General features: G+C 42.8%; 1 protein-coding gene across 1 annotated transcript; it reads right to left on the bottom strand.

Annotated features, from left to right (window-relative positions):
• Positions 1–771: 771 nt before the first annotated feature.
• On the bottom strand, positions 772–25,542 carry atr (ATR checkpoint kinase). The gene is made up of 47 exons (XM_018753801.2): positions 25,379–25,542; positions 25,155–25,246; positions 23,221–23,373; positions 22,232–23,112; positions 21,963–22,129; positions 21,480–21,656; positions 21,125–21,339; positions 20,311–20,463; positions 19,960–20,158; positions 19,240–19,493; positions 18,950–19,137; positions 18,229–18,329; positions 17,974–18,145; positions 17,500–17,670; positions 16,579–16,773; positions 16,310–16,495; positions 15,202–15,297; positions 14,974–15,104; positions 14,742–14,885; positions 14,562–14,655; positions 14,318–14,443; positions 13,703–13,909; positions 13,405–13,518; positions 13,035–13,150; positions 12,805–12,925; positions 12,565–12,702; positions 12,056–12,245; positions 11,516–11,688; positions 10,830–10,994; positions 10,532–10,623; positions 10,259–10,350; positions 9,678–9,855; positions 9,069–9,257; positions 8,578–8,737; positions 8,225–8,404; positions 7,066–7,208; positions 6,653–6,750; positions 6,085–6,317; positions 5,663–5,797; positions 5,222–5,422; positions 4,458–4,601; positions 3,477–3,627; positions 3,109–3,265; positions 2,557–2,710; positions 2,013–2,164; positions 1,747–1,852; positions 772–1,139 (listed from the first exon to the last, which is right to left on the bottom strand). The coding sequence occupies exons 1-47, from the start codon at positions 25,435–25,437 to the stop codon at positions 966–968; spliced, it is 7,917 nt and encodes a 2,638-aa protein (XP_018609317.2). The 5' UTR covers positions 25,438–25,542; the 3' UTR covers positions 772–965.
• Positions 25,543–25,846: the final 304 nt, after the last annotated feature.

Below are 25,846 nucleotides of genomic sequence, written 5' to 3'. Positions count from 1 at the left end.
AGGGTACTGGAGAAGGAGGGGGAACTAGTCTTAAAAGCCACTGTACAAAGACTGAAGTATCAGGTCAGGAAATAGTACAGAAACAATCAGGCCAAATAGTTGATGTTGACAGCATGGAAGGTTCCTCTGACAGGCACTAACATTGGAACTAAAATAACACTTCATTAAGACACTGCTAAAAAATATGTTCCTGAGCCAGAAAAGGTTGCATGTTTGTACAAAATTGGTCAAAGTTTTAGTCTTATCTTTTGGCAATCTCCTTGAAAACCAAGCCTAACATATCAGAAGTGCTTTAATGCAGGTTGAAGACCCATACGTTCAAAATCACTTGAACATAACACATTTGTATGCACAGTTTCTACCCCCTTTCCCTCATTTATGTTACTATTATTTGATTTCATCTGGTTGGTTTATTCCTCAGTCCCCGGACTGGAAGTATGGACATGGGTTCAGACCTTGCTTATTCTGTGTGAAATTGCATATTCTCTCCACATTCATGTGCACTTCCTCCCACAGTTCGAAGGCATGTGATTTAGTTGAATTGGTGACTTTAAATTGCCCGTAGTGTGTGTGAGAGAGAGATTGTCTTGGACTGGCATCCTACATAATTTTATCATAAGGCATTTTCTGAGAGTTTATAGCTTGTCATTTGAATTTTATAGTACAAATAACATTTGCTCACAAGTCTGAATTCCCATTAAAAAAAGACCCTATTTTAGCCAACAATGTGCAGTTTCCACATTCCCGTTGAACATTAACACATCTTTGTCAGGATTTTGATGGAAATATTTTCAGTTCAATGAATAACTACTCACAGGCCAACTAATCCCAAAACAATCCAAATAAGTATTTTTGGATCATAAATCAAGCTTTAATTCTCTACCATTTTAACAAATGGAGCAAAGTGCAATACAGTACAATCTGCCATCAGCCATACTCAACCCAGTTTGTGGGTGATGTACATTTCACAGGTAAGGTCCCCAGCCTAAGTACATCTGACAAAGGAGGTTTTCATCTGTTGCTTCCTGAATGAGGTAGTGAACATGGCCCTCAATAGAGAGGGGCAAACCCATCACCTTGTTCCTGTTCTTTATCACCCCCTGCAGACGCTGCTCAATGTCCAGTACGTGGGTTTTTGCCTGGAGGAGAAGAGTTCACAAAACATAAATGGAAAATATCAGAAACTGAAAAATCCTCTGAATAACTCCTGAAGGATCATTTTGGATATTTATCAATAAATTCCACAAATCTTCCAGCCACTGCTATAATACCAAAAAAAATACTGTTATACAGGTGGTCCCTGATTTACGATGGGGTTACGTTCCGCAAACCCAACATAAGTCGAAAATATCGTATGTAAGTCGAAAATTTGTTTAATACGCCTAACACACACCTCTGCAAGACAGACTGGGAGATGCAGATCGCTGCTGCCCAGCATCGCAAGAGTATCACTCCACATATCTCTTGCCAGGTTAAAAAAAAAAAAAAATCAAAATTCAAAGTAAAGTTTCTACTGAATCTCTACCACCAGCCCACCATCATAAAGTCGAAAAAAATCATAAGTCGAACCACCATAAATCGGGGACCACCTGTGTGAGGAATGGTTCTTAAATCACATTAACAAAACATACATAAAGAGCTGACCAGCCCACTGCTAGTGGATTTTTACATGAATGTTAGACATTTTTTCACTGGTAAACTGCAAGTGCAGTAAAAAGAGGACAGGAGAGCCTTTGGCAGCGCTACCTTCTCATTGACAATCTCCCCGGACTCATTGGCCTGAATTTTAGATGTGCCTTTGACTGGCTTGCTCCACTCCACCAAGGGGTCATGCAGGAACGTCTTCAAAACACTGAAAAAAACCATTAAGAGCCCATGTTTAATTCTGGGTCCCAATGAAAATAACTATGCTCTAAGAACTGGTTCAACATCAGTGATAACTGACAGTAGTTAGTGCAGGGTGAGGCTGGACTTAACAGAAGGATGTATATTTTATATTATATATTATACACCTCATGAGAGGCTCTCGCTGGTCCCTCATCAGTCGAAGTGTGACCTCACAGGCCTGTCTGAAGAGTCCCTCTGTGCCCATAGGGCCCATGGCATATACCATGTTAGGGGTTAGCCGGAATGGGACAACCTCTGGTACATCAAATGTTTCTCCCTGTATCAGAACAGATAAACACAAAATGGAATAAGAAAAATGCCACATGGTTACTGTGTAAATGCCATGAACCCCTCTACTTCCTGTTCTTAATGGCCATATCAACAAACAAGCATACAAACAAGCAAATAAAACACTGATATGTAACCTGCTGTTTCAAAGAACATGGACTAATTCAGGATACAACTGCTCTTGTACCCATAAGAAGAAAAACAGTGGTGTTAAATAAGAAACTCAGTAAGACACATTGCACACATGCCACAGAACTATAATCAACTCTGCACTAAAGGAGAAAAAGAATAAATCCCATCATGCAATGAAGAGAATGATTTGACTGACTTCACCCTGACAAGAAACAAATATTCTTACGCTGAGCTTCTGTCTGTGCTCACCTTATTGAAAAGGCAATTGAAGTCCACATGCACACACTCTCCAGTAAGGGAGTCAAACAGGATGTTCTCACCATGGCGATCACCAAGGCCCAGGATATAGCCCACCATAGACATGACGGCCGTGGAGCGGCAGTAGGCCGACCTACTGCTGTACCTGCCAATGATAATCGCAGAGATCTCCTGACTTCAGCAATCACTGATCAACAATTATGAAATGACTCTCTCAGTTTTCACTTTGTATTTTTCAATCTGCCTTCCTCAAATTTTCACCAGTTTCTGAAAACCTGAAATATAACTTAAAACATTCTGAGGCAAATGACATTAAATTTCATTTAGTCCTCTTTTTTGTAAAATTCATTTTTTTTTTTTTTTTTTAAAGATTTAGCTAATTTCCTTTTTGTATGGTATAATGCTATCCTATTTTTGTGATCCACACCAGCCACTTAAACTGCTGAGTTGCCCCATACCAAGTAAGCAGTAATCAGTAAGCTGACACTCTTGAGGAAAACATTCAGTGACAGGTCCGCTGCAGACTGGGCAAACGCCAAGTACCATGAGGTGGGATCAGGGAAAGTCCTTAGGAACCACTCATGGAAGACAGGAGGATGTCGTGCACAAAGAACCTCCTTGTACAGTTTGAGCTTCTCCTGGAGCAAGGCTGTCTTTGGCAAGATGCACTTCCGCAGCTCTTTCCCAGTCATGTGTATCCCTGTAGAAAGGAGGAGTTGCATCAACGAGTCTTCTCTGCTCAAAGGAGACGAGGAACAAGGGATACATATGCACATACCAGCCCACACTAAACCAGAGGTAACTGTACTAACACTGGACATGCTGAACAGTCATACTTTAGTAAGCATTGTGATTTTTTTTCCCCCACATAAGACCCTAAGTGGAGAACCCAGTAGATGGCACAAACATACCCCTCTCCTTGTACAGCTTTGTGAGGATGTGCCTCAAGCCAGCTGTGTTGTCCACCCATTCAATGATGCCGCACTCCTCGTTGAGTGGGATCACAGCATACGTCCGGATGTGCAGCTCCCTCCTTCTGGACTCAGCATCCTTCCTGAGGCACTGAGTAACGGCAAGGACAGCGTGTGTGTCACTCTTGGTTCAGCATCACAGCACGGCTGCCAAATAATAAGCTGACTGCAAAAAAATCTTTGATCCTGTACTTTTTCTCCAAGTTTAGATTGTTAGAAGGTGCACTACAGAGACATGTGAGTATATCAGCTAAACTAGGGAAATTATTAGTGCAAAAACACCATTCGACCAAGTGCTCTGGGCGGTGTAAATCTGCATATACCGAAGACCACCAAGACCAAGGCTGAGGTCCGTCTTTTAACTGTTGAGTTGTGTGTGTGCTTGAAATTTGACCAATTTACAATTTTTATCTGTCAGAAATATGGTCTCTTTCATCTGATTGCCACAGGGCTTCACAACATCCTCCACACTACCTAGGCCTCTACTTCAGTTTCATTGAATTTTACATATTTCATTCACATTTTGTGACAGGTTAAATGTGGAAGCAATACAAATTAATGGGTCAGGCTACAATAAAGACCAAACAGTATCAAATGAAGAATTCAGGAGTTACACACACACACACACACACACACACACACACACACACACACACACACACACACACACACACACAAAGTGGTATCATTTCAGGTGAATGGAGGTCTTCAGACAAATTCCAAAAAAGAGTGTAAAACTTGTGATAATGATTAAGCAGGAAGTCTATTAAAAGATGAAACACATTAGGTGATCATCTGTGTTTTATAATTGCTTTCTAAACAGTTATAATGGGCTACCCAATTTTGGATGGGAACACCAACAACAGAAAGCTGTTAAACACAACTCAAAGGTAAAGTCATAGGTAGACTTTTTTGTAGAACCTTGTTGATGAGGGAGTTGAACTCCATGAGCCGGCAGTCTTTCCTTAGGTCATCTTTGGGTTTGCACATCATGGTGTAGGACTTCCCATCTGAACCACGCAGTGAAATCTTCTTGGGCTTCTGAAGAGAGGCCAGGATCTCGATCTGAAAGGCCCGTGAGGAAAGAACACACCTTAACACCAATCCGCCTTCTATAAGAAAGACAATGCAGTCTGCAGCACAATAAAAAGCTAACAGGAAAAAAATCTTTACAATCTAACATGTACAGTAATCTGCATGTAACCCTTGTAAACCCACCATTTCCTTTCACCCTCATCTACAGATTCATCCCAGTATAAGTATTGCTGACTCTATGGAATACATCATGTCATTTATCAGGCAAACTTTAAATAAGGAAATGATAGTAGTTTCTTGACAAACAGGCATCCTGTCCTGGGTGTGTCCCCTTCCCCTCCAGCCTCGTACCCTGTGTTGTCGGGTTGGGTGCCGGTTCGCCACAACCCTGCTTGGGACAAGCGGTTTCCACCAGTGTGTGTATATGTGTGTGTGTAGTAGTTTCTATAGGTGAAGCATGTGGCACAATTGGTATTGCTACGTTCTGACATGAGTCCAATGCCAACTCTAGGCATGACTGCCCCTGCGATGGAATGGCATCCTGTCCAGGGTGTAGTTTCTATGAATACTTGAGAGCCAAAAGACCAACACAAGCTCTCAATCTACAGTAGTCTTGGTACACATGTTCCAGCTGGAAAGATGGAGCTCACACTGTCATCAAAGCCAGCCAAGTAGACCCAGTGTCCGGGGAATGCATCATGACTGGGGTTGGCCCCGCCAGTGGAGGGCAGTGTGGGGATGAGCACAGACTGGCGGGGGATCAGGATCTGGCTGAAGGTGGTTTCCTGCACCAACCGTTTCAGCAACTTGAAGTGGATGCCCATGCTAAGCGTGGTGCTGCTCCCATCCACCTGAAGCAATGAAAGTAAGCTGCATGTTATCATAGCCAGCCAATAACGTCTGAAATTCCCTTTGCAAACTCTACTTCAGCTAGCCGAGAAACTACCATTGTACATTAGCTGCCAGAATGCAGAAGGAAGTATTGTGGTTCCCTTTATACTATGATCGGACTTGCTATGATGCAGAAACTGAGGTCATCTTGTTCTCCCTGCATCTCCAGGCCTAATGAACATTCTTGCAGTATGTGTTACCGGTCTGTTGCAGAGCTCCAGCAGGTTATCAGTCAGCCTGGTGGCATCACCAATGAATTTCCCCAGTGTCTCTTTCAGGCTGATGGCCTTGTTAAGGATCTCTTTGCATCGGTTGGCACGAGTGGGATAGGAAGACTGCAGCAAGAAACAACTTCACTTTACGGTCTGAAGAGTACATAAACAGGCAAATGCTTCCCCCCCTCATTCCCTTAACACTGAAACACATTGCACAGTACTACGTATCTTTTATGAATCTATAAAAAGCACATTTAAATTTACTTACGAAACACTAAATACTGATTACATTTAACAGCTTACTGAATACTTACAAAAATTTAACAGCTTAATGTGTGTGTTTTAAAACACCAAAGTAAAATAAGGGCGGTTTCAGAGAGAAGGGTTCCTGGACATATGGTCCTGACCTTGGACACTGCTGTCATCATCCACATGGCCTGCTGCGGGTAGGCAAGGAAGACCTTGGCGATAATCTGCAGCAGTACAGCAAAAACTTCATCATTGGAATGGCACATTCGGGAGATGAGCTGGGAGAAGGCGGTGAGGAACTGGTATGGGGAAAGATTGCTGGTGTGCTCTATGATGGCTGCATTGATCTTCGACAAATCGGAGCGCATCTGGAGCCGATCCGCACGCCCAGCTGTGCAACAGACAAGACGGCTTAAAGGACAAGCGGGCAGATTTCCACTGCAGAGTTCCTTGACATCTCCATACTTGTGCATACTGGAAAGGTAACACCTTAGTAGGATAAGAGGGTAACTTCCACTGTAATTATTTCAGTTACAGTTTATCCTTACATGACCTTACTAATGATTATGATTTTCACATATTTCAATAACATACTCATGGCTTGTGATCCTTCTTGTTAAGAAAGTTTTTTACTTCAGAACTATAATATGAATAGTTTTGAATTTATTCACTTCAAGATTACAAAAAAAAGCCATATATGGATATACACAGTACTTGTGTCATTACCTTTCTCCCACTCAAAAACTTTGGCGCCAAAATCAAGCCAGAGCGAGAGCATTCGGGGCATGGCCTGGTAGATATACTGGTTCCCAAACTGCAGAGCTCTGTTTGCGTTGGGGTAGAGAAGGTCATTAATGGCAAAGCAGACAGGTGGAGTTCTTTCCAATAAATACAGGAATTGGTGCAGTAGCTAAAGACCTGGACTTATAACCTCAAGTTTACCCTGTTGTTTGCATTTGCAGTAGTGAGATCAGGGTAAAGAAGTTTAGCCTGAACTTCACAAATAAAAATACTCAGCTACCTAAATGGATCAAAAAATATAAGTTGCCCAGGATAAAGACACCTAATAAATTAACTAACAACAACTGTTAAAGTGTAGCTAGTGTCAGAAGAAGAAAAGGTTTGTAAAGCAGTCTCACTTTCCAAAAAATGTGACAATATAACGAATCAGATTGCCCTGCTTCTCCAATTTGTTATCGGTGACCATTGGCATTAGCTTGTCATAATATTTGGCAAGGTAGAAATTCCCATCTTCCCACTCTGGCAGCAGTGTGGTGACATCCTAAAGCAGGAAATAAAAAAGAAATGAGATACTTTTCCTATTTGAGCAAAAGTGGACAATTCTTAAATAGGAAAGAAAAAAAAAAAAGAAAAACTAAAAATCATTTCGGGTTAGGAATTCATGATATGTAGGTTTTTGTTGCAGCCTTGACTGTGACTGACAAAAATTCCCAATTCAACTCATTAACTGTAATACATTAGAGAATATTACAAAGAAACACTAGTAAGATTTTTCAAAGTTTCTGCTTGCCCACAAGAGAATTATCCATTTTGTACACTGGCTTTACTGTACACTGGCTCCTCAACCTTACAAACACAAGAGGGATAGAAGACTGTTTATAACTTGTCTACAATTCCAAATGAACTCACCTCTAAGTCACAATCAGTTAAAGCTTAACAATAAAGATCTACCTCAATTTATTCATGAGGTAGATTCTTACATTCTACAAAATCTTCAGCTATAACCATAATAAAGAGTACTCTGTAAGGTTTCTTATGAATTAATTTGAGAAATTTTATAAATAAAGTGAAAATAATATGTCATTTTTTTAAAAATAAATATTTCTGAAGGAAATGTATCTTTCACAATTCACAACTTCAGTATTTGTAAGCTGAAAAGCATGTGTAATTTGAATTGTGAAATGTACTCAATGCAAACAACATGCACCGTGGATCTCACCCCAGCTTTAGGTAGTTTCCCCGTGCTAACAGTGGCCCAAACGGTGCTACTTCTGTCTGAAACTTGGAAATACAAGATGGCCATAGTGCTTCAAGGGTAAGTAGATTAGTAACCGAAATGTATTCTAAGTAGTATGTTCTGGTCAAAACATGTCCTGACACTGCAGTTCCAGCTCTTCGTTCGATATCAGGGATAAACTTCCAGAGACCAGAAACAATCAAATTACCCTCAGTCAATTACAATATCTGACAATAAGTTTTCCATATGTTTGGCTGCTGAGAATTGCTTTAAAAAGAGAGCAAGCTCATTATTCCTCAAAGATGAATTCTCACTGTTACCTTGTACACCTTCATGATGGCATTGCTTTCGAAGTTGGCCGTCTCCTCCATGAAACGGCCCACAAGCAGCATGGCCTTGCCTTTGATTTGGATACTTTTGGAATCTGTCAGTGGCTGATCCTCGGGAAAGCACTGTTGGACACCTTTCTGGAGGACGATCAACGCCTGATGAACATCGCCCTGAGGTGGGACACAAACCACATCTAAACACTGGGAACGGGCTCTCCAGTCCTGCTCCTGGCCCTGGCCAGTGGGTCTGTGTGTCGGTATTTTTGATGAAGCTGTTAGGGCTGAAAAAGTCACACACTACAACATTCTTATAAGATTATTATGCAGTGCTCTGTTTGCCCCACCTTAGACCACAGCCATTTGGCCTTCTCCACGAAGAGCTCTGGCAGCCGAGAGTTTTCGCCATTGAGCAGAGCATTGTAGGCTGTCTGGTGATGGCCAGCACGCCGGGCCACCCTGGTACTCTGCAGCCAACACTGACCCACCAGCTCCTCACTTGCAGGCCTGCAGAACATTCACATTTGCTCTAAATGCCATTTTAAGACAATGAGCTTAAACACTAGGCAGTGCTGCTGGACTTGTGAAGGTTCTCAGGTTCACCATCCACCCAACAAATTACTCTGTAAAGTGTGAAAGATTACTAGTAGTATAATTTTAATTGCAATTATAACTGATTAATTCAAAATGAGAGAGAGAGACAGACAGACCTATTAAAGTAGGAGACTGCTTTATCAAAAAGAACTAAGGCCAGTTAGTTTCAAGAACTTGGATAGTTTCAGCCTCTTCACCCACGCCACACAAAAGTGTAAAAATGACAGATATATTCCACTAGTACCACTTGCAGAGGCTGACGATGGCCCGCCTCAGCGCCAGAATAGGTTCTTTGGCTCGGAATGAATTCTGGGTCATCTCCAACCGGAGATGCCAGTTAAGCATAGGATCTGGCTCCTTGGGGTGTCCATCCTTGTGCCACTGCCTCTGCAGCTCAGTGAATGCATGTTCTAGCTCAGAGAGCATGTGAAGCCTACAAATACCAGAGAAAAAATTGTGTTTAGCGCTGCCCACTCTGGAAAGACTCCACCCCCTCGTTACCCACTTCACATGTGAGCTCTGAAGCATAGTAAAACAGTACCTGTTACAGATCTCCTATGCTGAAATCTGATGCTGTTAGCTAGAGCATGTGATAGTCTTCAAAGCTCGCAACTGTTTAACTTGAGTCATTTTACCAGGTGCTCCAGGATGAAACTGGACTGCACTCTGAAATTTACCACATCTAACTATACATGATCTTTTCATTACAAAATTAATTTCTAAACCCTTACGCTACCTACCATAAAATTAAGTTGTATGCAAATAGGAAAAAAACAAATGCCCCTACTGCAAGTCTCAGACAAAATAAGACATGGAGGATTGAGTGAATTTATGGTAACTTCAGAGACATTACCTTACAATGTACTCGTATCCTCTCTGATATGTTCCCCATTCGAAACTGGCTGCAGACAAAGGAACCACTTGCTCCTTTCTAACCAATTTCAATTTTTCATAGAAAGTTTCTGCATCTTGTTTCTTGGCTGCAAGCAGCATCTGACCAAGTCTTTCACTCCATGTGCTCGACTTTTGGTCTATTACCAACGGAAACAAAAGAAAACTTCTTATTATTGCTAACAAATCATGTCCATCTCTGATCACAACACATTGTGTTTCTATAAATAAAGGGCTTCTAACTTAAGACATGTTATTTGGTGATGACCAGTATGTAAAAAAAACAAGATGGGACACTGATTTTTCTCTGCATACAATATTTTATGTTTTTATAATAAGGTGTAAAAGTTTCATTTTGGCTAAACAAAATCAAATTGTGGTGCTGGGGGGTGTGTATCATGTACTGCATGGGTTTGTTTCAATGCTATTTTAGGACGGTCAGCTTTAAATGTGAGTGTTTAAATCATGGCTCATTTTGATGGGTCTCCTGACCACCATAGCACTACTTAGAAAAGCAGTCTGCACTGTATTCATATCGCTCACCTGTAGCTACGTAATCCTCCAACAGATCCCAGCGTGTTAGCTTCCAGGCAGCCTCAACCCTGTATGTGTTTAACTCTGATTTCCACTGTGGCCTTCAAAAGAATACAGACAAAACAAACAGTTTAGATACTTTTAAGAAAAAGGGCTGTCTCTGACATCTGGAACAGAAAAAACTTTTGATGAAAGCAGTAAACTGAAATTTTGATGAAGCTTTGCTAAAACCAAATATGCACGCACATTCTCAAGCACAGAGTGACATTAAAGGCACAGTACCGGCTGGCAAGTACTCCGTTGACTTGGGATATTACAGTAGAGAGCTGTCCAAGCCCTAGAACAGACTTCAGCACTCCGTGATAATGAGCTATCTAAGGAAAAAAAAAACAAGGAAAGGAGCAAAGACTTCATTTGTACTATCAACTGGATGGAAACCAAAAGTGAGACAAGAAGAAGTAACAGCAGGTATGTTACTACTTGGGTTAAAACAGAACTGAACAAATAGCTTTGTATAAGGAAAACTGAGTCTGACTCCCTGAGATTAACTACTAAATTGACAGGAGGGGACAGCTCCTGCCTGATCAGACTCCAGCTGGATGGCACGGTCATAGCAGGCAGTAGCATCGCGCAGCAAGCCGATGCTCTCGTGTTCCAGGATCTGCTCCCGCAGCGAAGGTTCCTCTTTCCGCAGGGCGTTGACCCCACGTACGCCGTCAGGTTCATGCATGGCCACATACAATGTCTATTGGAGGGAAGGTGCATTTCCATGCTCAGCCAATCAGCCAGCGAAAACCACACAAGTTGCATTGTTTGACAAAAGGCAATCATTTCAAATCCCAGCAAGACTTAACCCTGACGTACTACAGCCTCTTTGACTATAATCTATTGTCCCTCGGGAAAAGGTATGAGGCCAACTACAACCAACAACAAACTAAATTTAATACTCAGCAAGATCAATGCAAAGGCAGAAGAAATTAAACTCAAATTATTTCTAATTATCTCTTAATTAACTGAGGAATAAACAGGCTGCCTAAATTACAAGGACTATCAATTAAATGAAGTCAGTCAAATTAACTTAAAGCTAAATATAGAGTGGAAACAACAATTTTAAAAGTTCAAACATTTTTTTTCCAAGTTTGGTGAGCCAGAGTATCTCATCACCCCTCCAATGGTTTGAATCTAAAACCTATGAGTTTTACATCAAAATTCAGAACACCACAGCCCGCCACATTTCAAAAATCCTCTATAATAACATGCTCTTACCTGCAGGAAGGTGACATGGTCCTGTATGTTTTGCTTTTTCTCAATAATGAAAAACTCAAAGTGCATAATAGCACGGGTATAAGCTTTGGACCGAAATGATGCCTTGGCCAGAACATCCTGGGGAATGCGGTTGAGGAACGACACAACACTCTGGTACTCACTGTCCTCCATACCTATAAACGAGAAAAAGTGGAGAATGGAGTTGTAACCTAATTTCAAGGGATACACCCAAACTTACAGAAATGAGAATTTTACTATGGTTCAAGGTGCCACAGTGGACCACTCAGAGTAGTCACTTTATACTTGTCCTGACATCACAATAAAAATAACTATTTCGCAATACTAAATCTCTTAAAAGTTCTTCGGTGCGGACAAATCAGCAAAATAAGGAAATAATTCTTTCATGTTCACAAAATCACCTGTCCACACAGAAAGCTAGATGCAATTCCATTTATTTACTATCACCATCAAAGCATGAAAGAACAAAAGATATTATTCTATTACTCAGAAACAAGGGGGCCACAGAGAAGGAACACTCACAAGTGGAGGAGCGAGAATCCGACTTGGTTGCACTGAGGGTATGCAACTTGTGTCGGGACCACTGGGTGAGATGGTCCACCATGGAGAAGACTGTTTGCGTGCTCAGCTGGCTCAGCCCAGACATGCTGTCTTGCAAGGGGGTTGCCCGAAAGTCATCCTCTTGCAGTACTGCCATTATCTCTTCGTTGACCTGCAGAAGACGACCACAGGAAAAGCATGCTAGTAAAAAGTGGAAAACACAACTATAGCACACACTAAACCAGTGTTAAAAAGTGCTACGGCACACTTTGAAAAGGAGCGAAATTGTACACTGTATATTGTCTTCTGCCCTCAGTTCTGTATTTGCAAATTTACCTTTCTCAAACAGAGTCTGTTACAGCTTGTAAATTTAAGGCATAAATTAAAATATGCGCAACTAGCACTGAGATGTTTCATTGCTCCGAGATCATCGCTTTGGAGAAAAACTAAATGAATAAATGTAAATGTAAACTGTGGATCCTGAACTGTACCTTTTTCTGCTCCTCCTGATTGCAGCCCAGAAGCACATAGACCAGGATATGGGGCAGGAGGTATATGGTTACCTTGTAGTCATGTTTTATTATGAAACTGCAGCAGTTGAAGACCTTACTAGCAAACTCATGCCTAACCTGCAAAGTAAACAAGATCTATCAGGATACAGTTAAAGGCCAAGAGCAAAACAAAAAACTGAAAAACAAAAAACTCATCAAGTTAATTATGAAGTGACTTACTTTGCTTATGAGATATCCAGCCCAGGTTGCTGACCACTCTGCAAACTTGCTTCCACGACTGCTAAGGTAGATGGGTTTCTTCAGATTAGACCAGTTCTGCACTTTTTGAGAGCTTTTGTACCTTAAGGTGAAAAATCCATGGAAAACATATCTCAAGTGGCTACCCTCATCCACAGGACAGGAAGAATACAGAGTAACACTGAACTGAGAGACACTTGAGACCAACTAACCTACTGCTCAAGTGTGGTTCCAGGATTTCTTGCACCTGCTCAGGGAACCGCCTCCAAAGCCGCCGGCCTGGAGAGTCAGTGCGGCTCTCACAACACTCATAAACAGAGAGCAGCTCCTTCAGGGGTGGAATGGTGAAAGAGAAAGCAACAATGTGTGCCAATAGTCCTGTAAGCACTTACAACACTGAAACAACAGGTTTGATGTCTTCAGAAGACTGAAGATGGTAAAACAGATTACCATCCTGAATGGATTTCTGAAAAACAAATGTCCAGTTGTAAATTCCTCTTCCACCATGAAGCACAGAAGACTATGTCAATATAAAAGCATGACTCTAGGGGACACTAGGGAGCTAGATAGGCTAATACTTACCTGCATGGCATAGGCTGCTGAGTCCTGTGCCCTCACATTGTCAGCGTAGGCCAGGAATGTCCTGGTTAGCTGAGTCAGTAGCTCATAAGCAAAGTTAGGGTCCTCCACCCCACTCTGTTAAAACAAAGGACAATAACTGAAAAAGCACACTAAAAAATCAAAGTTACTGTGTACTGAAAAAGCAAGTATTGCAAACTAAAAAACTAATTTAAAAAACTCATGAAGTGATGTTACAAGAGTTTATGCACATAGCAAAACAAAGGCATCTTATGGTCTCAGAAGTAAGATGCCATCTTACCACAAAGGTGGAACCCTTGCCCTGGGTGTCCGTGGTGGACAGGTCCAGCCGGCCAGGGTCGATGGCTCCCAGCTCTCCCAGACACTCTCCACATAACAGCCTTGCTTCCGGGTTTGTGTCCTGACAGCCCTTCAGGAGCACCATCACCAGCTGGGAGATGACCGGCTCCACTGTCTCACTGTCCATCACGTGCTTCAGCAGCTTGTCCTGTTGGGAACATGCCATTAACAAAAGGGTGTCAAAACTGAGGGCTGTCCTACTTTCATATCACATCTGACTGTCTGTCGCTCCATTTAGCCAACAGCATGCAAGTGAAGACCTATCCATTCTTAAATTTTCTTTTAATGTTCAACCATGTGATTATCAGATAGATTCTCCAGTCTTCTTACCTGATGAAATCATAGCAGCTCAGAATTTATGAAGACCACAGAGGTGTTCAATCTACCAGGATAGATGAGTGAAGAGCTATATCTTCTGCAGACTAATTGAATAGCAACTAACAATGCCAAAGGCACTGGATCACCTTAAAAGAAGAGCTGCTGTGTAGTGATTGGACAAGGTGCCCATTCATACATAAGAAGACTCAGTGACAACTGCACATGCATGCCCTCTCACCTGGTTCTTGTACATCATTTCCTTGAGGCTGGTGAGGGCGTGGATACGGACATCCACATTTTCATGCTGGATGGCCCTCATGGAAAGCTGGAGTGCTGCTGGCAGGTCTGTGCTCTTGGACGTTTGCTGTGGTGGGAAATGTCCTCATTGTTAAATCCCAGTCATTCTATGAGCAACTTTACTGGGAGAAGTCTAAAAACTACTCTTCTAGCCTTCAAACCACTAGCCATCTAACTGTACTGACCTTCCTGTAATCTTGTAAAACCTTGTGGATCTCCTTCAGTTCAGGGTGTTCAGGTAAGAAGTAGATTTCATGGAGGAAATCCTGAACTTCATCCCTTGGTACAAAAGTCCACATGAAAGTAATCAGGAATGATCAATCAGCGATCAGTGCCATCCTTGAGCAGTCCTACACCTCACACACCTGTTCTCCACAATAAGGTAGTGCATGATAACTGCCGTCTCTTTGGGTTGAACAGGGATAAGCGGAAGCAGGGCCACAATCACATGACTGAGGAGGGGTCCCAGGTAGGCCTTGTCCAGGCACTGCACAAAGCAATCCCAAGTTCTTGGAAAAAAGATGAAGAAATTAAAGATTTAATTTTAGAAGACTCAAGTCTGTGAAAGAGCACAGAGGTGCTACAGTGGCAGCTCACTTGCAGCATAACTCTGGGAAGTCATCTTTGCATCTGAGGCCAGTGCGGAGCGTGGTCATCATCTTCACCCTGACTGAGCTGATGTACTTGGGGCCCATAAGCTTCATCAGTGCCAACAGGCTGTCCAGGGCCTACATGAGAAGGGTTAAGAGTAGATTAAGGGCAACAAAGCCAGGTTGGGCACAAGGTTTGTACCCCAACAAGAGGGCCCCTGCAACCAGTACTCACCATCCTCTTCTTGTCCTTTTCACCCACATTGGAGCTCAGCAGCTGCATGTTGAAGAAGGCCAGGATGCCAAGCAACTTGGGCTGCAAGTAGTCAGCCTGGAAGGAAACACAAGAAAAACCAGATGCTGAAATAGAAACATCTAAAACATATTGCTTGTCACTGTGCATATCCCTCACTGAGGATGCTCAGTTACCTTCTTATCTAGTATTGGACCAACAATTTACATAGTTGGGACAGGAAGTTTGTTTCTAATTCGAAAGGTGCTTTTACAAGATTGCAATTAACATGGAAAACATACTCTTCGGCCCACTTATTAACAGGTTAGGTTCTGTAAAAACCTCAAACTACAATAAAATTTAAAAAATTCTCATTAAATCTCTTCCATCCATTACCAAAAAACTGATTAATCCCAAAAACATGTATAGTTTTCCTCATCTGATCTTTTTGACCAGACTAAATTCAGAAATTTCAGATAAGAGCTGTAAACAGCATAAAATCTTCTTGAAATATTTGGAATGAAGGGGATCTGGCAATCCTTTTGTGATTCTCTTCTATTTGAGTGTATTTTGCTGCTAAATAAAGACATCCTGGAAAGGAAAATAAAGGCAATTTCTTGGTTTATTTTAAACCGGGGGTGCGGTGGCGCAGTGGGTTGGACCGGGTCCTGCTCTCCAGTGGGTCTGGGGTTCAAGTCCCGCTTGGGGTGCCGTCCTGGGTGTGTCCCCTCCCCCTCCGGCCCTCCGCCCTGTGTTGCCGGGTGGGCTCCGGTTCCCCGCGACCCCGTATGGGACAAGCGGTTCAGAAAATGTGTGTGTGTGTGTGTGTGTGTGTATTTTAAACAGCACTTTCAATCTGCAACAGAAATAAAAAAAAAACTGAATGATGAACATGCTGCTGAAAATAAACTGTGAAATATTTGTATTTCCAAAAATTAATCGCGTGAATGTTCACAACCTACAGTATCTCTGCAGCGCAAGATACCCGCTAAACTATTGAGACCATACCGACATCGAGTTTCAAAATTTCTACTTTGCTTCAGTAGCCTAGCCCTGTTTGCTTAAGTTGAAGGCACCCTGTCAACCATTTCACAACCCTGAAATGCCTTACCATTCGCTCAGATGTAGTGATGTCACTGGGCCCTTGGTAGGGGTCATCACTGGAAGCAAAGGAAGCCAGGATTGCCAGACCATTGAAGACCTGCTGGTAGTGCTCACCTAGGCGGAGTAGGAGCTCATTGTGCAGCCCCTGGAAGTCCTGCCTCAGGAGGCTGCCCAACTCAATCTCCGTCTCACTCTGTAAGGAACCAGAGAGAATTCACTGTTAGCAGGACAACAGGGGTGTGTGCAGTTAGGCACGCTCTGCAGAGGCTACCTTACCTTGAGATAATGAAAAGCCCTCTCCAGCTCATCCTTAGTGCAGGAGCAAACCAGATGGGAGAAAATGTACTTGAAATTATTAATGAGGATTTCTCTCCGGTTGGCGTTGAGCTGCTTGGCGATGGTGCGGATGAGTGAGGAGGCTGTGGGGCTGGCCTTGGCAGCAAGGTATGGCAAAAGCACCTGGAGAGTACGCTGTGGACAGAAAGGGTGACTCAGAATTACTGACTGAGAAAGTAGCAGCTACCAGCTTAACACTTCACACACTTTGTTACGTTATGGACTAGGACATGCAATTAAGTATTTTCTTCAAGGACAAAACAACAGAACTCATGTCTAGACCTGAATTAGGAACATTCCTTATCACAACGTTATTTGATGGCCAAATGTAACAAGAAAGGACAATTCTGGGAAAGACGTACCCAAAATACATAAGGAGTTTAGAGTAGAAACAGCTTTAAGACAACAGATGCTTTCAACCAATGTCCATTTCCAACTAACATGTTGGGGGATATGTAATGGTATGAAGAAGAATGGCGCAATTTCCACAAAAACAAAAAGTTCAGGACTTGTATGACAGCATTCCAAGAAGGATAAAACTTGTCCTGCAGGTAAAAGGTGGTCTTATTCCTAACTAGGCCAGTAACTGCATCAACACCAGCCTAAACTTCAGAGGACAGTTTAACTAAAACAGTATTAGCCATAAGACCTCATAGGATGGAGCATGGCCCCCAGATGTGCAATGAGCGGTGTGGTTACAAGCAAGATTTCAGGCCCTGACCAGGCAACAACTGTACTCCATATACAGAAATGAAAATATATACTTGGATTTTAGGAAGTACAAGAAACACAAAAACAAGAAACAGCTCCAAACACTGGCTAGATCTCTAACCAGGAGATCTGGAGAAAGAGGCTGCTTACACTGAGGAAGCGGTTGAGGTCTGGGAAGTCAAAGACATGTGCCACCTGGGACAGGATGTCGAGGGCCAGCTCTCGCTGGCGTGCTGACTCTTCCTGTAGGGTCACACTGCTCTGGTCTGGGGTGCCAGAGAGAGCGATCACATGGCACGAGTGCAGCGACTCCACCAGGAACTGGGAAGCCGCAGGAAGTCATAGGGTTGCTGAAACACTTCTACACACTGACGCTAAGCTTGAGCCATATAGGGTGAGTAATTTACGTGCAGCATTTCAATATTCAGCTCATTCTAGTTTGGATGGAGGGAGTGTGATGTTAAACTCTCAGTTAAGAGGTAAATTGGAAATAAGCTTCAAGACACGATAATTGCTCCTTCTGTGCATCAGTTCATTAAACCAGAAAAAAATGGATGTCTGAGAAAGAGCTGTGGGTAACAAGTAGCAGACCGATTTTTGTACTTGCCACAGTACTACACTCACCTGGCAGACTGGGTTTTTGTACTGACTGAAAAGAGCCTGTGGTTTGAGGCCCCTGGCAGTGGCCAGTGTGCGAATCTCAGTGTACGCTGCGACAGACACCTGGGCGGACTTGGAGAGCAAGAAATGCAACAAGCGGAGTAGTGCAAAGGAGACCAGGTTCCCCTGAGCAACCCTGCAAGACAATCGGACACAATCCGTGAATGTCACAGTAAACGGAGCAAGTGGGGACAGACAACTTCAAGGTAGTGGCAGTACCTTCCAATCTCTCCTGTTGTGAATATCAGTGTATTTTTTAAATTGTTGTCCCTTCTTTCCTTTGCATTGGTGTATGCTTCTTTCAGGCGTGAAACAATAAGCTATAATACACAAAGGAAACAACAAATAATAAATGCAATAGTATTTCAGTAAATACTTAGCTATACAGATGGTCCTACATTTAGAACTGGTCTCCATACCAATAAACCTGTTGTAAGTCATCACCAAACGTCAGGAGGCAAAAATAATGTAGCAATATAAAAGTTGAAGGGATCGCCGTCGTAAGTCCGAGGGGGTTATAAGTCGCACATGTTGTAAATCCCTTGTGTCCTTAAGTTTCACCACAAAATAGTGACTCAATCAGAACCTGTCTTTCTCATCTGACATAACGTGTGTAATTACCAATTCAATATGTTGGTTTAGAGAAAATTATACCTGTAGCAGAAAAACAGTAGTGCAGATAGAAAAATAAGTGAACCCCAAGTTGTATTGGTTAAACCAAGTAGGTAAGTAGAATCTGGTGTTTATATTAGTACATAATTATATATATATATATTGCATATTAATAATAACGACCATCCTTAAGGGTTTGCATACTTTCAAACATCACTGTATACATACATACACATAAATACATATACATCTCTGAGTTTGGATGTGGGAGTATAATATCCTGACAAAAATTCACAACATTTAAATTATTTTATTTATTGAAGTTCACCTCTTTGAGGTAGCCCTCCCCCTGCCAGGCCTCCAACAGATGTTTGATGTTTCTACCAAATAGTGTGCGGACCTCCTCGTCAGGGTCTTCAATCAGGTCTAACAGAGCACTCGCAAGGGCCTTGGTGTCAGGGTCTGCATTCCTCAGGTTCACGTGTCTGCACAGGTGAGGGATGTTGCCTATGAAAGCTGAAAACAAACCCAGAGGGATCAAGGATACACTTAGACATATCCAACCATGTACCACATGTGTAAGGTAAGGTAGAGATGCTCCAACTAGACTCTGCCCACCTAATTTGACTGAGTGATGGACATCTGGTTTGAGAAGCCTAAGGAAAGGGGTGAAGATGGAAGCCCCAATGGTAGTGACCTCCTTCTGGTGGGCAGCACAGACAGTGAGCCGGGCACAGAGAAAGGTCTCACAGGGGCTGATTTCACCTTCTGGGGCAGGCAGGGCAGAGTTCTCAGCCAGGCAGCAGGTCAAGCAGCCCATATTGCTGGCCAGCTCCTCCTTCACGCAAACAGCACTGTCCTGAATCTTGGGCCTGCCAGTAACAGAGGTGAGGACTAGTGTCACTGTAAACAGCTACTCATTAATTCACTGACCTATAGAAAAGATGGTTGTTTAAACAGAAATTTATAGTAAACACTTCTGTTTATGTGTGCTGCAGGTGTGGGTGATAAGGCAATATAAATAATTTCTGAAAATTAAAACTCCTTGATAAGTTGTTTTAAAAAGTCGTTTGCAATTGCATTTTACTGTGAGGACTCTGAATAATATTGAAAGTGCGAGTCTCATTCGTTAATGTGTTAGTTAATACTTGTCAGAACTTACCAAGAAAAAATTATCATCATAAAATATTATATCACCCTTTTAAATTATTATTATAAAATTATCATTATCATCCTAAAACAATGTTGTTTAAACCATTGTATTAAAGCCATTAATATATTAAACCATTTTGCTATATGACCCACACCTAGTGAAACTCCTCCCCTTAGGATACATACAGCAGGACCTCATGAATGAGGTTGTAGGACTTGACCCCCAGGATGTGGAGCAGGGTTGGTAAGCCACGTACAGCTCCAGCCCGCACAGCTTCGCTCGAGCTCTGTAGGGCCCAGCGGTACACGCAGGATCGCCATTCTGGACATGTCTGCTTGGGCAGGAGTGACAGCAGGAAAACGCAGTGTGCCTGCATCCGAGCCGCTGTGTGGAAAAAGTACAAATGGTAGTATAAGCACATATAATTATATCAGTACACAAAACTACATTAGCACGTAAAGTGAAATCTACTTATTTCAAAGTATTCATCAAAAGTGATGGAAAATAAACATTCTGCTCTTCAACACAACACTTACAGAAACAAGGGGCCAGCTTCTGGCTCAAGCCAAGCAGGTTGGAAGGCAGTCTCGCAGACTGGTAGGCAGCATGTGATGCATGTTCATACAGCCAGGGCAAAGAGAGCAGGCCACACACACTCTTATGCAGACCCACCTCATTCGGCTTACTGTCTGTTAGGAAGGGAAAAGTGTCTCTTTTACAGGTTAGCAAATGCTTTCATCTAAGCTGAATCACAATTTTACCCATTTGGACAGATGGATATTGTAATTATTAATTTATTATTACAGTATTACAAATTTATTATTGATTACTATTATGTGGTTAGAGCTGTTGCCTTTGGAACCAAAGGTCACAGGTTCAAACCCCACCTTCAGCTGAAGCACCCTTGAGCAAGGTATTTACCCTAAAGCATCAGTTCGATGAATAAATGTAAATGAAACAATGTAGGTCAAGGGCATAATAGTAGACCAAGCAACCTTCAGAGGAAGCAGGTGGCACAGACTTTAAGGCTGCCCCCCACCAATATAATGGATTTTTGGTTCAAATCTTTCTCCTCTAGTACATTTGACCATACTGTAGTACTTACCCAGAATTAAGAATACCCAGCCGTACAAATGGCCAGATAATTGCAAAGTTAACATTGCAAGTCACCTTGGAAAAGGCATCATCTAAATGACAATAACATTTAGGTGTCCCTAAAATACAGTACGCTGTGATTCAGTGATTCAGCTTCATTTTCTTAATAAGGCCAGAATTAACAAGATGCTTGAGATTTGAAAAATAAAATACTCTAACTCCATGGCAGCTTATAAGAAAAATAGCACCACTTACAGCTCATGTACAAAATGGAATCTGCGATCCTCACGGTTCTGTCCACAAGGAGCTGCAGCTGGTCTTCATCAGTAGCAGCATCCAGCATCCCTTGGCAACACTCCAGCGCCTGGCTTAGCACCCTGGGCTGGACCCAAACCAGCATCTGTGCGGAACATGCACCCCCTGGGTCTGTGGCCTTCTTAGCAGGCTCTGTGTCTGACCAGATGCCCCTCCTACTGGCAACAGAGGGAAAAAAGCTTGCCAGGTGTCTCAAACAACAGAACAAATGCTTCCATACAAAGCATGAAAAACCTATATACAAAACACAAGCAATGGTGTGATTGTGCTGCTTATAAGTGAAGGAGCTTCCTACCTCTCAGGTGACTGGCTGAAACAGAGAGCAGCTAGGTGCAGAAGGACAGTCACACCCTCCAGCGTGCACAAAGACAGTGAGCCAGTCTGATCCTTCAGCTTGGACAAAAGGTCCTCCAGCTTACTGTCAACTGCCGCCCACAGCTTGCTCCTTAGCCTCATTACCACTGGTGTGGAGCTGCATGGCACCATGATAGGACAGCACCACAGAAACATTGTTGAACACAGCTGAAGGACATGTTACATTGGTATTTCATATTGCATTACACTACTCACACATCCACTACACCTTTATCCAAAGCAGCTGATACATGCACCTTACAGTTTATGCCCAATTATACCTCTTGACACTTTGGATCAAGACATGCACAACTGGTGTTGCCTTCTGGTTTAAGAACTCGAGAAACCTCAGGAAGGACTGAGGCAAAAGTGTGTGAATAACACCACAAAACTCAAAAAGGTACATATATGTCCCATCACTTACATAGAAAAGTTTTTGCACTTCTGCAGCAGTGGCTCCAAGGACAAGCGTGGAGCCTTGGCTGGAATCTCATCCACACCACTGCTAGCATCTGAGGAAGTACACTGCACTGCCTGGAAGATATCCATCACCTCACTCTTCAAGGCAGCGAACAGGTAACCCTCCACGTACTGAATGAAGGTCCAAGGGAAGAAAAGAAAAACAGTAACTAACAGTTACATGTTTCAATGCACAGATTACATCATGGATGACACATAGCGCAGTACACTAACCTCCTGGGTCTTCTGCAATCCCAGACTCCTGATCAGAACCTTGCACACCTCAGTCACACGCTCCTTCCTGATCTGAGCGGCACACTCGTACCCGAGGGGAACAAAGCCCAAGATGAACTCAAAGATCTCGCAGAGCATCATTTTTGCTTCATCCGATTCCAGCTTCTCTAAGAGCCCACTGGCCAAAAGCTGATGGAGCTTCTCCATCACCATATCCAGGTGGACCCTCTCAATCCTATGATATGTGTCCCGCTTGGGGACAAACACACGTTGGGACAAATCCCTGAGGACACCTGCATACAGCTGCAGGTCTGTTTGGTCAGTGAGGGCAAGAGAGCTTAGGATATGAAGATACGCAGAAAAGAAGAGATGCGCTTGCCTATCAGGAAACCCTCCCAGGTCAATGATGTGTGTCAGCAGTGCTATAGCAACACTTTTCAGCTTTGAATTTCCAAGAGCTGCCACTGAACAGCTGACTTCCCAAACAGCGTTGATCTCAGGCCGGAAAAAAACACTGTGCAGGATGTTGGTCAGCACAGTCAACGTGCTGATCTGAAGAGCTTCAACAGCCGCCCAAGAGGACAGATGGAGAGTGGCAGGTGTCAGGTAACTTTCTGCTCCTTCTGGCCTCACTAAAAACCTTGCAATCTTGACTGGGAACTCACTCATGTTTTTCCCATTACAGTTTCTTTTTTGCACACTGAAAAGATCCTGAGAAAGAGATACCATTTCCTTGGCCAGCACTGCAAATATGAGTGCACCCTTGGCTTTGAGTAGATGCAGTAAGGAGCAGATGACTAAAGCAATCTTCTGGTGCAAGGTCTCACAGGCTGGGGCAGCAGCAATGCGAAGAAACCGAGTAATGATCCACTTACTGAAATCTGTGAAGTATGAAGACAGACAGTAGCAAATGTCTCTGAACCATTCATAAAACACAAAGTGGGGATAGACAATTGCTATTAGAGAAGTCAGGAAAACAGGCAACAAACCTGTGCAGCTTTGTCCCACGTCTTTAAATCGGTCCATTGGACATGTGGGATTTACAAACATTAGTGGCGATGATTTTATGATATGTTGCACAAAATCCAGAAGCATAACGCAAGCTGGCTCCAAATGGCTCTTCTTGGACAACTCCAAGGCAACTGAAAGAAATTTATTATGTATTCTTCCCCTCAAATGAAAATTAAATAAAATGTTAACATGTAACTATTAAGTGAGCTATTTCTACTGTACGAGCAGCTTTTATAACATGAACACCATTACACTTACATGAATAAAGCATTAACTTCATAATCACATAAAAACCATCCAGTGTCATTTGGGAGTAACGTTACACAGGGCCTCTAACAGCGTAGTGTCCATGTGCTTTGCAGAGTGAAAGACACTGGTTGGGATTTTATGAACTTATTTTAACTATCACAAACATACACACACACATTTTCTGAACCGCTCGTCCCATACGGGGTCGCAGGGAACCGCAGCCTAACCCGGCAACACAGGGCATATGGCTGGAGGGGGAGGGGACACACCCAGGACGGGGATGCCAGTCCATCGCAAGGCACCCCAAGCGGGATTTGAACCCCAGACCCACCAGAGAGCAGGACCTGGTCCAACCCACTGCGCCACCGTGCCCCCATCACAAACATACATATGCACAATTATCAAAATGTTTCCATCCAGGGTGTACACTGTCTGCTTTCAAGATAAACTCTGCACATTTGTGATCCCTCACTGGAAGAGCACACACACAATCATCTGAAACCGCTTGTCCCATACAGGGTCGCGGGGAGCCAGAGCCTAACCCAGCAACACAGGGTGTGAGGCTGGGGGGGAGAGGACACACCCAGGATGGGACACCAGTCTGTCGCAAGGCACCCCAAGAGGGACTCAAACCCCAGACCCACTGGAAAGCAGGACCCAGTCAAACCCACTGCGCCACCGCGCCCCTCTACTGAACAAGCAGTTATTGATAAAGTGTGAATTAATAAAAACACAAGGTAGAAATAATTAGTTACAAATATATGTAAAATATATTGGTATTATCGTCATTATGTATTTTTTAAAAAGCCTTTTATTTTTAATATTAAATAATGCTAGGTGACTCTTTTTTGGAAAGAAACTACTTTTTCCCCCTATGAGAGTTAATGGAGATTTTATTCTTCACAATGGGAATTTAGGAGAGGAAGTTCACAAGAAAAATTTATCCTGTTACAGGTATGTCAGGAAGAGATGTGCAGTGATGTCCATTATTACTAAAGATATTACCAGGAAAATAGTTATGTCAGCAAAGGGTGAGAGATGTTATTGTTAAGGGTGATATTACAACAGTCAGGATTTCAATATAGGATTATATCCTGGGAGTGGCACGGTGGCGCAGCGGGTTTGGCCAGGGCCTGCTCTCCAGTGGGTCTGGGGTTTGAGTCCCGCTTGAGGTGCCTTGTGACGGACTGGCGTCCCATCCTGGGTGTGTCCCCTCCCCCTCCAGCCTTGCGCCCTGTGTTGCCGGGTTAGGCTCCAGCTCGCTGCAACCCCGCTTGGACGAGCAGTTTCACAGAATGTGTGTGTGTGTGTGTGTGTGTGTGTGTGTACTATAGTATAGTGTGTATGAAAGCATAGAGCGACACCTCCTATTGTCAAGGGTGTATAGTGGGGTAGTCTGTGTAAGTTGATCTTCTATAACTCGCAATGTTATCATAATAGCAATTATGTCAGCCTACAGTGATACCACAGTCTATATTACTACTAATCACTAATGAGGTTTTTACAATAAGGATATCAGTAGGGGGATGTGTTGAAAAAACTAAAGCACTTAAAAAAACTGTTCACAAAAGCGTTTCATTATGAAAATATGAACATTACACTCATGCTTGTATTTATGTCACATGATGATGTTGGCAGATATATAATATGCTAAGAAACTCACCAACATCAACATCAGTCAGTATCCTGTCAATAAACTGACAAAGAATCCGACGGGGTTTTTGTACCACCTCGTTATATTCTGTAGAATTGGCACTAGAAAAAGACAAAGTAGCACAAGTTAGCACTTCGTTCATATAATTACAGTTTAAAAACGTACTTGTTGTTGTGTCCTGATTGAAACACAGATCTCGGATGCTAGCTAAAATGCTTCTTTAAAACGCGTACCTTCCAAGATCCTGTAAAGCAGGAATCATGGCTGACATTTCTAACCCCTGCTCCAACATTGCGGGGACACTAATAAGACAACATACAACAAAACAAAACAAAAAAAGGCGTAGTTTATTCCTTAAAATTATCTATGAGCATGTGCGACTTTCCAGAGTCTTTTTGAAAACTTCCGCTCCAGGCCAGCGCGCTACGGTGTCTCCGGTGGGACAAACTACAGAAGAACGCAACGCGGCATTCAAAACGCGTTTGGTTTTAGTAGTAGAAATAAAATATTTGCTTTGTCGGTCTGCGCTAATAACCATATTTTCCTGCAACACTCAGGCCTATCACGCATATACGAATTCCCGAATGAGACAACGTAGGGTATGGAAGTTACGACGTAACTTACGTCTTGTTTAAGTAAGGCCTGAATGGCTTTGTTAGTGTTTTTTGAAGCGAGTGGAGCAAGTTTTGCCAGTTGATGAC

Source organism: Scleropages formosus, chromosome 3 (genome assembly GCF_900964775.1).
Source record: "Scleropages formosus chromosome 3, fSclFor1.1, whole genome shotgun sequence".
In the NCBI taxonomy this organism is placed as follows: domain Eukaryota; kingdom Metazoa; phylum Chordata; class Actinopteri; order Osteoglossiformes; family Osteoglossidae; genus Scleropages; species Scleropages formosus.
Note: the sequence above shows the minus strand (reverse complement) of the source record. Positions and strands in the feature narration are given on the sequence as shown.